The sequence below is a fragment of the Leucoraja erinacea genome, chromosome 3 (assembly GCF_028641065.1).
Source record: "Leucoraja erinacea ecotype New England chromosome 3, Leri_hhj_1, whole genome shotgun sequence".
In the NCBI taxonomy this organism is placed as follows: Eukaryota; Metazoa; Chordata; class Chondrichthyes; order Rajiformes; family Rajidae; genus Leucoraja; species Leucoraja erinaceus.
Window position 1 is genome coordinate 33,752,664 of NC_073379.1, and position 15,301 is coordinate 33,767,964.

Here is a 15,301-nt window from a genome sequence, read left to right on the forward strand (position 1 = left end):
CCCACTTCGATCGCCGGAGGCGTATGGAGTTTTGCGGAGCTGGTCCCGACATCGCGCGGGGCTCCAAAAAACTGTCACTGTCCAAAAATTTCTCGTGGCAAAAAATTCCTCTTAGAAGGTAATGGTCAATGCCAGGCCCCACACCAAATTCCACGCAGCCGCATTGAGGCTGTACGCTCCGCCTCGACGAGCGTAGGCAGTGTCTCGACGCCGTACGCCTTCGTTCGAACTTCACGTCAACTCGTACGGGATCACTCGACCTCCGCATGGCCCCCGCTTCCGGTTTGGTCATGCTCGCCACATGCAGTCAGTCGCATGCTCGTGGACAGGCCCTTTAGGTATTTTTCCCTTTGCTCTACCTGTTGTACTGGGTATGGCTTGATCGTATTCATCTAGAGTATTATCCGATTAAATTGAGTAGCATACAAAGCTTTTCACCGCATTTCAGTGCACGTGACCATAAAAAAAAAAAAAAAAATAAATAAACATGTCACATGACTCACTAGGATCAGCACAGAAGATGGTTTTATTCTGCTCAAAACAGATCTAACAAAAAATAAATGGAAATGATGGATTGTAATGATCTATGCAATTTATTTCACCGACTATAGTTGAAACTGCATGTTAGAATTGTATATCTTTATTGTCATTTCCTGAGTATTCACATACCCAGAGGAAACAAAAAAACGTTGCTCAACCAGTGTCCATTCAGTGTGCATTAAAAATAAATAGAAATAAAAATACATATATCATGAACAAATTTAACACTCTACTAAACATTCAACAGGCATTCCGATCAATTGTAGAAAGTTCAGAAAGCAAGTCAAATGTAAGAAAGAGCTAATAAATTAAAGGCTTCCATTATCTTCTGGATGAAGATTTTTTCTTCAAAAATTTAATTCCACCCATTATAAAATCTATTTAAGGCATGGTCCCCTCTCCACATCATCTCAATTACCAGGTTTCTCACATGGTAAATAGAAATGTTGATTAATTCTTAAACAAGCAATTTTGTGTATAATGTTCATGAGTGCTTTATTGATTTACAAGTTACAACCAATATGACACCCAATTTGGCTTCAATTTTTGTGGGAAGATAATGTATCAGATCATTAATTGGCCAATGACAACTTTAAAAATACAAATTTAACGACAAGAACAAGTTACAGAAAAGAGTACAGCTAGAGCTTAGTCCAAAACATTATGATTTTCCATGCTTGCAGTTAATGTTTGGGTACTTTGGAAACCAGGGAGTTTCCACTTGTTTATCCACTAATATTAGGCAGATGTTAAAAAGCACTGTTTATACAATGTTCAGACTCAAATTTGTACATGACCCATCACTATCATGTTGATATGTCAAATGTTTGAAAAAAAGACAAACAATAAAAATATAAAGCACTCCAAGTAACTACAACACATCAAGAACTGACTTTGTTTCTTTATCAAATCATTAGCAATTTAACAAACAGCATCACTGATTGTGTGAGCCAGTACCAAGCCACCATAGGCTGCAGATCGGGGGTTCTGTAACGGAACACTAAATACATTTAAAATTGCAAAAAGACTAATGTCGAAAATCTGTAGAAAAGGGTATTTAATACCATTAAAACACTGACACCAAGAAAATATTGCTTTTAATGTAACATTAGCTGCATTAACTCAATTGAAACTTGCATTGTGGGTACGCTCTCATTTTCATAAATCCAATATTACAGTATAATAACTGAAGCTGGTGACAATAATAAATATGAACTGCCAATAAATTTCAACAAAGATTTCTTGGTTTCCACAGGAACTAAATGTCCTGCTGCATAACTGCACAGCGCTGCTCTCTAGGTACATCCATGCAAAACAATTGCTTTTGAAATGATCACAGAAACTAGGTCGGGCAATGTCACAAAAATTGAAATAAAATGATAACAAAACTATTCCACTTGAAACAAATTACATCAGCCAAATGTAGTTCGATGTGACAATTGAGGTACAATCCTCTGAAAGTCGGAGATTTAATGAATTCTTCTGAGACAGACTGTACAGCCTCAGAAATTAGGCAAGATCTCTAAGGGCAATGAATCACAAAACAAGCGAAACAAAAAGGGTATACAAGGGTGATGTCAACATTTTAAAAGGTTATTCTATAAAAAAAAGGCCAAGGGGAGATACATTGGTGGTCTTTAAAATGAATGGCACATTTTAAGCTGGCAAAGGGGAACACGATGGGAGCAAAACTCATGTTGGAGGAGATCCTTTTGTTTTAAAAATACAGGGCATGAGTTCGCTAATAAATTTGATAAAGGACTCTACACTAATTTTTCCACTGGTGATCACAAGGCACAGTCCAGATCATTAGCATGGATGCATGAGAAAAGCAGACTCTGGAAAAAAACAGGTGCAATTAGATTCAACCGTAGAGCATTGCTAAACCACAGAAATATGGAGTTTTCAATTTCACTTTTATAAAGTACAAAAGTTCTCTCGAACTTTTCCTGACCAAGTTGCTTTATTTCCACTTGAAATTAATATTTATAGGCCGACCTAGTTCTATTTGTAATAACTAGTTCTGCACTGGATGGTGCTAACATTTGCCCTGATAAAACCCATCAAAACAATGGTTAATGACAGCAAATATTGCCCAGCCAGTAAAAGTATAACAATCTGAAATTAATTCAATACAATTCAGCAAATAGCACCATGTAGTGTAATGCTCAGCAGCCAACTTCATGAGTGCTACATATTACAGGTTCCAACCCATCCCTCACCATCATTAGCAGTCACATGTAAGAAATGCACAAATTATGTTAAAAGAAGTGTTGGGCACAGTAGAAGGGAAAGGGAAATATCTCCAGACAATGTGAACGCATGATTAAAAAGGAGCAATAAATACCCATCAAAATATCTCCAAAGGAAACTATGCCAAATTACTTAAGCAGCTAATCTGGAAATTTATATTTCCCACAAACAGAAGTTTTTAAGAAGAACAGCATCCTGAAGATCATTCATTGTTCCACTGCACGGCCAATTCTGCTCTCAAGGAGGAACAGGAAACTTAGGCGATTTATTTCCTAAAATCCCTACATTCCGAAGTATTCACCATGCAAATAAAATTACGTTGCCATTGCATTTATGATAACCATTGGAATACCAAAGACATGAGAAACAGTTGCCAGGCGTTGTGTTGAGACTAACAAAATCACTCAATTGTACAGCACTAATTTTTCTCAAACTGCTAATGGTCCAATTTTTTTTCTCCAATTGCTAATGGTTTTTCTCAAAATGTTCTCAACTGTTAACTGGGAATGTACAACAGACGTTAACCCAGCACTTGCAGTGAAATACAAATTAAAGACGCTAAAGCTGAACATTGAAAAGCATCAACCACAGCCAATTTCCAACTATCTAGATTAAATCGGGTAGCTTTTAGTCTCAGGTCACACTTGCACATTAAAGCAGCAGTGAAACCATGCATATCAGGAGTTATTTTAAACCCACATGTTTTAGCTCTTCCTGTCCAAATATTGCCTGTTCCTAATAAGTCAGCTTCCCCATAAATATCATACACACCAGCATTACATTCTGTAGGAAGGTACCATGTGGAAAAATATAATTTTCTACAAGTGGAAAAATATTAATTAACTGCAGATAATCATACCAAAAACAATAAAAATTTGAACAATTTCTAACGTGTAACATTAGACTTGTGTACGGTTGTACGGAATAGTGAAAGATTTCGATAGAGTGGATGTTTGCTTTAGTGGGAGAATCTAGGACTAGAGGTCACAGCCTCAAATTAAGGAACATTCTTTTAGGATGGAAATGAGGAGATATTTCTTTAGACAGAGGGTGGCAAATCTGTGGAATTCTTTGCCACAGAAGCCTGTAAAGGCCAAGTCAGTGGATATTTTTAAGGCAGAGATATAGATAGATTCTTGATTAGTACAGGTGTCAGAGGTTATGGGGAGAAGGCTGGAGAATGGGATTAGCAGCGAGAGATAGATCAGCCATAATTGAATGGCGGAATAGGCTTAATGGGCCGATTGGTCTAATTCTATTCCTTATGTCCGTATCACCTTATGACCTTAACCAGGGCACTAATGAATCCAAGCCCGAGGAGAAGGGAAGGTTGTGCCAGGAGGAGCAGGAAGGTATGACACTGCGTGCATGCACTGTTCGGGTGGAGGCAAGAGAGCAGCATTAATCACATGATAAATTAAACCAAGCTTCTATTCCTCCTCTCCGATTGATACAAAAATAATCTGTAAATGTAAAGGGAAACAAGTAAACTGTATAGGCCTCAAATTATATAATAGGCATTAATTAAAGGATTACTTATACACAAGCCTTTTGTGGGAGCTTGCTCTGTGATAATTGGCGGCTGCATTTCCCGTGCAACATCGTTTTGCAATATTGTGAGCTATAATAAGTTTCATGAAAAACTAGTTTTTAAATATGTAGGAACCTGCAAGAAAACTCAAAAGTAAAATTTATGGTCCAATCTAATGATAAATATTTGGAATTTCCAAAAATCTCTTACCGGGTAAAATAATAAGTTACTACAGCTCCAGCTATAGTCATCTGTTGACAGGCCAGTATGAACTCACTGATCCAAATGAGACCAACTAGATGATAAATCCAAGTATACTGTAGAGGACCAGAGACCTTAAACTCAACATAATCCTTAGATTTTTTTTCAGGATTGCCTATAATGGAAAAGAGAGTGTTTGGGTTTTGGACGGGAGTAGGTAAGCAAAACAAACAAATTAGACCACTCTTCATTGGCGAAGCATCTTCTCTGACATTCAAGACCCGTGGTTTTGGAAAGGATTTAGTACATGGGACTATCAGGGAAAGGGATAAGATTTGTGGATGGGGATCATGGGGTAAAAGTGGTGTAGAAAGAGTTTGGGAGGAGGGAGGTATTGCATTCAAACCGAGCGACTAAATGGAAGCGGGTTAAAGCCCGAGGGATTACTTCAAGAAGCTGTTGTGGGGACTGCATCTTGCCGCAATACAGTACAGAGAAATGCCTCACAGGTGAAGAATGAGACAGCACTGCGCTGACATGTCTGTTCACATATCCTCAGACTAGAGAGGGTGTAGCGAAGGAGAGGCTTGGCTGTGACTTCCAACCCAATCGACATATTAAAGTCACAGTCAAATCTTATGTATCTACATTTCTGAGACTTACAAGTAAACAGTGACAACATGTTTTATTACCACCAACATAAATTCCATAAGACTGAATGTATTCTGTAACTCAAATTTTTGGGTGGTGTTTTGCAGATTCAACAAGGATGAATTTCTCCAATCCAGATATAATAATATGAGAGTTGCCTGCATTCTCCCTTCTCATACACCTTTATGGGGGTAAAATGCTACTGAGGTCAGTTAACTCCAGGCATTAAAATCATATGTCAATTTTTATCCAATGTACACAAGTATTCTTAACTCTGCAATTTTATTTTCACACAAGTTTCATTATTTGAGGGTATCGCAGTCCCTATAAAATGAAAGTGTACAAATATCATTCACAATTTGCTCTCAACTGGGATATTTAATTTTTCTTCACAAACATAAGACCCTTAATTCTAACGGAGTAAATATAAATACAATTTTGGCTTCATGCAAAAATTCAAATGCTCCCGACGGTAATAGAAATAAATTGTAGGAAAAAAATAACGAAAATCCATTAAATTAACATTACAGGAATACATTCTGCGTAATCTTACCTGCTGTGGCCAGTAACAAGAGCACTGCAATCCAATAGACCCAGAAAAATGCCAAGGCAAGGAATGTCCAGAGTGATTGAAAAATGAGAAGTGGAATGTGAGTGAACACTTTCCCTGCCACATGGAATAAGGCTATTGTAAGGGCCACACGCTTTCTCATTATTAGCATTAACAGCAGTAAAATTACCTGCAAAATACAAGTTATAAATTAGATTACTTCCATTACCCATATTTTTGAAAGCATGAAAAAAGTGGAGTAGCAGCAAAATGTTACGGTGCAGTACATTGGCCCCTAAAGTGGGACATTTTCCTGCAACATTGTTTAGACTGTTTGAAATGGGTGCAAAATGCTGGACAGAATTCTCAAGGAGGACTAAAGGCCCATATAGGATTTGCATGACTTAAGGGCCTACCCCACTAGGCGATTTTTTAGGCGACTGTCATAGTCGTAGCAGATCACTGAAAAACTGGCGACTGGACAAATGGGCCTGTCCCACTTAGGCAGATTTTTATGTGACTAAGACAATGGAATTCACCGAAGTCAGCACCGGCGACAACCTACGTCATCCTGGTGACAGCACCTATGTCAGCAGAAGACAAGCTACGATAAGCCCACGGTTGTCGAAACATTAAAAATCCAGCGGCGACCAGAAATACACTACGACTCCTTGAACGGCTGAGGAGAGAACTCACGACCATACAGGTGACACCCTGGCGATCGTGTGGTGACAGCCTAGTCGCCCAAAAAAAAATCGCCTAAGTGGGACAGGCCCTTAACGGCTTTAAGGAGGAGACCCTTAAACCCCAAACTTCTGTCCATCCAATGAGACCCCCCCTTTTCCTGGGGAAAAAGGGGAAATTTTATTAGTTATTTGCCAGAATACAGAGGGATTTTCTAATGCTACAAGGAATCTACACTTCAATAGTTACAACCGAAGGTTCATTGTTCCTCCGATGCCAAAACAGGTTTCACGCAAGGCCTCTCCATATGACTGTTATCAGGCAATTGCAAATGAGAATTTGTGAAGTCATATCTATGATAACAAAGAGTAAAGATGGTGGCCACTGGTAGCAATGTCTTTCTACGGTGGACCAGCAAAAACATTCCTAATGCTTTGAATGTCCACAAACAAAAATCTCAGGTCCTCCACTGCTCTCCCTTCATTCACTCTTATCACGAGTCATGAATAAAGTGTCCTGCTATCAACACTGGAGACTGCAAAACCAACAATAAAAATACATTGCTTAGCCAGTATTAAAGATCATCATAACAGAACGAGGCATCTCATTTGTTCAAGGTCAGCAACCCATTTGTTTTTTATAGCTTTCCTATTATACACCTGACTTTTCAGGAATTCAGAATTAACTCAACTATTTTTAAGGTAATTTCTCTTTCCTATCAGATCAGTTCGCCCTACAGCTGCAACAAAGTCATCTCCAGACTCCATTGAACTACACCCCTATCCCACAGAAACATATCCCCGTCCATATTCAGAGACTTTACATTGTAAATCAACTCATCCCCATTCCTGGCATGCAATTCTGTAATACTGATTTTCAGCCACTTAGTTTTAGCTCTTCCCACAATCCCAAAATTCCCCTGAACACACGACTCAGCAGGTTTCTCTTTTGCTAGTGACATCCTCCACAACCTGATCCTCTTCATCCACATTTGGTTCTTAATCACATTTGGCCATTCACTAATTCCTACTGACAGTGAAACACCGATTTTCCGGCAACTGATTGTCTGCCCACCGCTATAATCCGGACAAAATTACAAGAGCTCAATAGAAATTCCCTGAGTGGACACAGATGGCATTGCAAGTGGCAAGTGCTCTTTCCAGTCTTGTCCCTCTGTTGTGAAATAATTAACTATGTTCTTAAACTTCTCTCCTGTTTCACAAAGACAATACACTAAATTCTTGTATCAACAACCCACATAACAGATATCAGATATGTCGGACGGACCTGCCAACACTTCCCCAACTCGCACTGTCACCCCGCCTGTTTAGAGCTCCAGTTCCGATGCCTACAGGAGGCGGCAGCAGCAGCGGTGGAAAGAGAGAGCCCCAGCTTCAGACCGGTGGGTCACTGCCTCCTCCCTCCCTCCACCAGTATAGCCGCCTCCTTCTCCCCCAAAGTCGTCGACATACTCCACCTTGGAAACGACAGCAGATGAGAGGAGAGGGAGCCCCATGGTGACCAAGGGGGCATACTGAAACGCAAAGTGCTGGAGTAACTCAGCTGACTGAATCAGTCTGAAGTAGGTCCCCATGTCCTCCATCCATGTTCTCCAGAGATCCTGACCCGCTGAATTACTCCAGCACTTTGTGTCCTTTCAGTGATAAAGAAGGGCTCACTGATGCAGTTTGCGAGTGGGGAGTGGCGTCGGAAGCCAGGGTTCTAAACGGCCAAGGAAACTGCGGTAGGCAGGATGGGTTGGCAGGTAATTCTAGTCACATTCAGTTTACATTTTATATTTCTTTGAATTAAGTTTCCGGTACTCCATGGTGCATTAGGAACACGGGAGGGGTGTCATTAACGGGCCAGGGGTGTATTATCGTTTCATTATCACGTGACCCGTGTTGGTCCCGAGACACGGATAATTCCGAGAGGCTCTGAAACCAAGGGTGCCAAAAAATGGGTGTCAACCTTTATCACATTTTCTGACTTGCTTGGGAATGTTTAAATTTTTGAATGACTGCAAATTACAAGCTGTTGATGAATGTGCATTTATAGGATTATTATAGCCCCACGAGTCCTAGTTGATACTTTTAACAACATGAACACAAAGACAAATTACAGATTCATCAATCTGGACAAATGCATGATGCAACTAACATACAATTGAGCAATCCTATAGATAACAAGAAACGGAATATTCATTCATCCATGATTATTATAAGCAGTGCAACAGATTCTATCTGGTAATACTTCAGATGGAGAGATTTTAACTTGAAGAGGGGATCTGGAAAAGGCATTGTGCTAGATTATGTCATACCAGTCCTGGTTCATCCAACCCATCTCTCTTCTCGACTTAGTCAAGATACACGTGTGAATCGAAACTGGCCTGTTATGTGTACTTTGGAATCCAGTGAAATGTTCTGGAAAGCCATGGAGTTCCAGGATTCTCTGAGGCGATCCCACCCCTAAAATGCCCCCGGTACCCAACAAAGGAGAAGGGGCTTTGCCAACTACCAAACTGCCAACTTTGTTGCTTTGATCTTTGAAACTTCTAACAACTAAAGCCAAACAAAAATGAACACTAAACAAAGGTAACTAAAGCACAATTAAAATTATGACTACATTAAGATTACATTTGAAAGCAATCTACCCTCCCCTTTACCTCATAAATCTTTGCTCAACAACTTCCAGTAAAATCAATGCCAGTTCAGTGACAAATGCATTGGAGTTGGAGTTAATGTGGAAATCAATGGGAGCAGTGAATAAGCAGACCTTCTAAATCTATCAACCAGTTCTGGACTTCTGCATTTCATCATATGCGTACAGAACTCAAGGCTCGCTACCTGGACACCAGTATTCCCAAGCAACGTGATCTAGCTCATAATGTTGGTGCATTCTTGCCATTGAGGGAGTGCAGATTCTTGCTATTGAGGGAATGCAGCGTAGGTTCACCAGGTTAACTCCCAGGATGGTGGGACTGACATATGATGAAAGAATGGATCGCCTGGGATCGTCTTCACTGGATAATGAGAGGGGATCTTATGGAAACATATACAATTCTTAAGGGATTGGACAGGCTAAATGCAGGAAAATTGTTCCCGATGTTGGGGGAGTCCAGAACTAGGTGTAATAATAAGGGGTAGGCCATTTAGGAGCAAGATGAGGAAAAACCTTTTCACCCAGAGAGTTGTAAATCTGTGGAATTCTCTGCCACCGAAGGCAGTGGAGGGCAATTCACTGAATGTTTTCAAGAGAGAATTAGATATAGTTCTTAGGGGTAACGGAATCAAGGGATATGGGGAGAAAACAGGAACAAGGTAATGATTTTGGATGGTCAGCCATGATCATATTTAATGGCGGTGCTGGCTGGAAGGGCAGATTGGCCTACTCCTGCACCTATTTTGTTTCTATTACCTAGTTTGCTTGATGGCAATACACCAAGAACTAAAATCACACAAGAATCCCAGCAATAGGCTGCAAATGTGCCGGCAGCACTTCATATAATTAAACGCACCAAAAAATGTGAAAATTATTTTCACATTTATAAACAGAAGAGTTCGATAAACAGAAGAGCTTTGATTCCAAAAGTATACGAGTCAGATAAATGTTCCAGTTACTGCGGCCAAAAGGTTATTTTCTGGACCAGAGTTTAAAATTACATACATCTGGGCTGTTTGCGATGCAAGACAGTCCTGAGATTAAATGGCATCTATAGCCATCAGTAATGTTGATTTCATTAGAGGAACCCCAACTGTCAGGTGTAAAACATTAGGAAAAGTAATGTCGGAGTTTGTTTTACATGATCTTCAATACCGTGCTTCATCCAAGCCTGGCAATACATCTTTCTTTCTCATATGTTTCAATGAATGCAAAGTCCAATTTGAATTCTCCCCATCGCAAGCTCAATATTCTAAAATATTTGTGATAAAGACATTTCCCATTTATTCCATCCAACATTTTAAATCGCTTATTGAATCTCTGAGGTTATACATTAAGCTGCCTTTCCCAAAGCTGTCCGTTCCATCTTTCCTCCAAGCTAAAATCTATCAATTCTACAGCCCTGCTAATACTTTTTTCTAAATCAATCACAATAAATTTTAGGTAGAAAACTCACCGTGATTACTGTTGCTACAATGGCATACACTAATAAGGCTTTAACATTATCTGCTGCCACCTCGTCGTCTACTTTATGTGACTTTTTATGATCAGCATACAACCACCAAAGGACAGCTGTACCACCTGAAAATGAGAAATGGGGACATGGAAAGGGAGGGGGAAGAGGAGCGAGAAGAATTGGAGTTATTCAGATCAACAGTTTTATATAAAAATAACATTAAAAATGAATAAAATGGTCACTAAGCCGAGGAGAGCTGAAGAAAAATTGAATAACTTAAATCCAAGAGTATACTGGATCATTGCAATATTTAATCCAGTGAGCTAATAGATGTGAATATATTTGATTTGTTTCAATACTTGTAATATTTTTAAATGAGCTTAAGCTAATGGTGCCAAAAAATGGACGGTTGACCAAGTGAATGTTGAATTTGAGTCGGGAGTTGACAAGGTCCAAGTTAGAGGTTCACTCTGATGGAGATATTGATTTTGAAGCTTTGCACAAAATCAATTTATATGCAGAGGTTTTGGGTATTTTATTTATGCCTGAAACAATTAGTGAAGGTGGAGGTCATAAGACAAGAGGGATGCTTTGGAAGGATACTAACATTTATTTCCATGTGCTTGATGGGAAGAATTTGGAGATCCACAAGCTTGTTAAAGACGGAGGAGGAGGCGAGATGAACGATTTGTTGTCAAGCTAGGTATCATCAATTGTAACGGCCTCTTTGACAAATATCTGGGAAAGAGAGTCAGGAACATGCCCTTGGAATTGTGGAGGCGAGGCAAAAAGCAAAGCCAATGATAATGAAAATAGTGCAAGATAAAAATGGATGGCATGATCAACCATGTTAAAAAAGTAGAAAAAGGTTAGTAGTACAATAAGATAGCAATCATGGAACTTAGACTTTGTACCTTAAATTAGAAATGCAGCATAACATGACACCACCATAACAGACATATTAGCTTGTTTTTTTATCTTAAACTTCCATTCAGTTCTTTAGGGTGATAATTATACATAAAGCATGTGTCTAAATGTTCTCAATATAGTTAATTGAAAATATAGCATAATTCAAATCGTCAGAACAGATTTATGGACTATTTTTAATCACTTACTCGAATCGACTTACCAATTGAACCAATGATGGTGAGAATTGCAAGGATCCAAATGAGCACTTTGGAGATGTATCTGATTATAACCATCAACAATATCGACAAAACTGAAAAACATGAATACAATCACTATACAGAATAGAACTATGATGGAACTGCAACAATGACGAGCAGATTGCAAAGAATGTGCACAGCCAAGTACTCAACAATACGAGAACAAATTTTTGTGACAAGGCGATGGATGGAACTGCAAGTTAATGTACTGCCATTTTTCCTCTGGGAACCGGGTAGAATGGAAGTAGATTGCATTTGCCAGAAGGCAGCAAATTTATGAAAGTTCTTAATTTTCCCTCTGGGATCTTAATATCTTATTTCCACTTGCATCAAATAGTTTGCCTCCTTAATCAAAACAACAGAACAAGAATCAGCAATAAAAACCGTTGAGCTTTTTTGTTTGTGTCTGTAAATTGTGTTTCAGGGACAGGCAAAGTGGACAAGTTCAGTTATTCATCATAGATCCTCAGTGACATTCAGAAAGATACACTGACCTTATTAAACCATTGTATAAAGATTCAGGTGCGTATCAGTCCTGTTTTTTTTTTTTTTTTTTATGTTCAGCCATTCCCTCTCTGTTATTTTCCAAAACTGTTTGTACGATATTCTCTCTGCCTTTCTTTCTCTATCATTGTTTCCCTGTTTCGTTCCTGTCATTCTCTCCGAATGCTGAAATGAACTGTAGCAGGCACTGTAATTTCAAAGAACTATTTTACAACAAATCTCAACTGCACATCAAAGCAGGAGCCTCATGTCTTATAGCACAAATATTCTATGTTCTTATATAGGCATTCACCATTAACTTCATTATGAAAATAACTAATGCTTAAAAACCAGTGCTAAAAAAAAATGTTATTAAAAAGTATTCAGTATTCATTTGAAGGCACTGATGTCACCCCAGATTTTGTTTGCACAGAATTCAGACTTTCAGTAAAAACCAATAGCAATTCTGCTATTGGAGCAGCTGGAGAAAAAAAAACAAAAAACAAAGCATGAATGAACAGTGCCCCTAAACTGCAATTTTTTTCAACCTGTGGGGAAGCATTTATTTTCATTTCTTCCTGTGATTTATTACTTTGGCAAATGCACATCCGATGCATAGATGCCCAGGAATATTTTAGACAGGAAGATGATCCATATTTCAAGTAATCTCAGATTTTTAAACCGGAGGTTAGCGATACTTAATTTATGACTTTTCTTGTACGTAACATTAAACATACTGTCACGGACCAAGTTGAACCACTTAATTCAGATGTCAGGAGCCCCTATTCTCCAGCACAAAGTTTACATTGTATTTGCTGGAGAATATTCCAATCAAATAAGGCCATGGGACCAAGGTACCTCCTTTCCTTTCATGCGTTACCTACAATTTTAGATCAGCACTGCTAGGATTGTTGAATGAGTGGGAAGGAAAAATAAGAGAAATTGGTGCAAAACTGTGGCCAATGGGGAGCTCCACAGTCCAGCACCAGCAAGCCAGAAATGGTGTGCAATGAATTAGAACTGTGGAACTGTAGTTGCCTGGAGTGTCAACCTTCGAAAAATAAAATCTTGTTAAGCCTGTCATGCCTGTCACTGCTGACATGGCTTCAAAAGATTTGCTTCATTATATGACAATCTGTATTCATTGGCATTACTCCTAATGTAATCTCTGACCTTGGGTGGCTTGCAAAAATAACATTTATGTCAAACAGTTCAACTACAATGTTTCTCTGTGCAGGATTACAAACTAACTTTCTATTCCCACAACTCCATCCAGATTGAGATTCCTACGGTTCCTCACAGTCAAGTGACCTTGATCGCACACACACTGTACAAATGCTTCTTCTCTCCAGAGATGCTGCCTGTCCATCTGAGTTAGTCCAGCTTTTTGTGTCTATCTTTGGTTTAAACCAGCCTCTGCAGTTCCTTCCAACACATTTAGTCTGCTCCACTGCAAAAACTCAAGGTGTCTACTTTGAAGAAGTCCTCCTCTCCGACGAGAGTTCTGCAACGTCCTCTCTCGGTGCTATCTCTTTACATCATCGCCTATATCTCTCGTTTCCCTTATTCCTAACCAGTCTGAAGAAGGGTCTCGACCCAAAATGCCACCCATTCCTTCTCTCCAGTGATGCTGCCTGTCCCGCTGAGTTATTCCAACTTTGTGTCATGCACAACTGTAACTGCACACAATTTGGAAGCGGGAGCCTCAGGCATGATGGCAGACCCCAATTCCTACTTAAAAGGCAGATCTACTCAAATCCTAACACTTAAACACTTAACTGTGACTGGTCATGATCTCAAACTATAGTTGAAGAGCAACCTTGCCAGTTAAATGCCAGCCTGAGTTTACCTGCCTTGAGCCTGGATTCCAAAGGTGCAGTACCATTTAAATTACTGGGATTTTTAATGACAAAGGGCAGAAGCGTGTCTTTATCTGACAAGGCCAGTTTAAATATCTTTAATTTTAATATGTGATTTCAAAACAAAAATACTAAATTGTACTGTTAAGTTGTGTCCTATTGAAGGACATGTTCACATTGAACAACAGATTTAATAGCTAATGAGGCTGGGCAGAAACTCAACTGGAAAAGTCCAGAGTGAACGAGCAGCACCAGTTGCGACCAAAGAAATCAGCGCCACACTGCACTGAGTTTGTTGGATCCATTGGCAGCAACCTTCCTTTTGAATTCCAAGCAGGTAGATATAAGAGCACTAGCAAGGCATAGCAATGTTTCCACCCAGTAGGGAAGTATTAATTTTGTTTTTTAGTTTAGTTTAGAGATACATGGCGGGAACAGGTCCTTCGGTCCACTGAGCCTGTGTCAACCCCCGCACACTAACAGTATCATACATACAAACTAGGGACAATTTGCAATTATACCAAAGACAATTACTCTACAAACCTGTACATCTTATTTGGAGTGTGGGAAGAAACTGGAGATCACGGAGAAAACCCATGCAGGTCTCGGGGAGAACATACAAACTTCATACAGATAGTTCCCATAGTCAGGATCGAACCCATGTTTCTGGCGCTGTAAGACAGCAACTCTACTGCTGCGTCACGCGTTTGGTGCAGCTTAGGGCAAATATATAGATAAGAGGAACTGAGCAATGCCATATCTGTTAATTTTCTTGAGATATTTGCAGATTTTCAGGTAACAGACCCGAATCCAAGCCAAATAGTATTACGAAACATGTCAACTAATTTGTAAACGCGTGTAAAATGAGTAAGTATCAACAAAGACAAAGTACGGTGTTTTACATAAAATCAAGGTTCACATTGTCCATTTGTTTCAAGGCAACTGTACAATTTCTGTTTTATGTACAACTCTTTAATAATCACAAACTGCAAGATCCGTCTGGCCCTCTACAGTGTTCCAATATTCTGCAGATATCATCACCTCCATCCTCAATGCTTCCAGATACAAAATTGACAACCATTGGGTTTTGCCACCATAAGCTTGGCCTACTCTTAATTCAACCACTGCTTCTGAACCCCCATCGCTCAAGCAGCATAATTATCAAATAACCACAACCATACATAGGCTACCCTCTCCATATTCCTAAATCCAGAGACTGGTTGAATTTATCTTTAATAAAATGGATGGGAGACATGAGCAAAATTC

The 15,301-nt window shown here is 39.4% G+C and overlaps 1 protein-coding gene across 1 annotated transcript in view; it reads right to left on the bottom strand.

Moving 5' to 3' along the window:
• Positions 1-15,301, bottom strand: part of LOC129695445 (choline transporter-like protein 1) — a 63,290-nt gene that overhangs the window by 21,329 nt on the left and 26,660 nt on the right. The window contains exons 7-10 of the mRNA XM_055632403.1: positions 11,657-11,746; positions 10,528-10,652; positions 5,730-5,916; positions 4,535-4,700 (exon numbers count right to left, since the gene is read on the bottom strand). Coding sequence (XP_055488378.1) covers positions 4,535-4,700; positions 5,730-5,916; positions 10,528-10,652; positions 11,657-11,746 — 568 coding nt within the window. The remainder of the gene's footprint in view (positions 1-4,534; positions 4,701-5,729; positions 5,917-10,527; positions 10,653-11,656; positions 11,747-15,301) is intronic.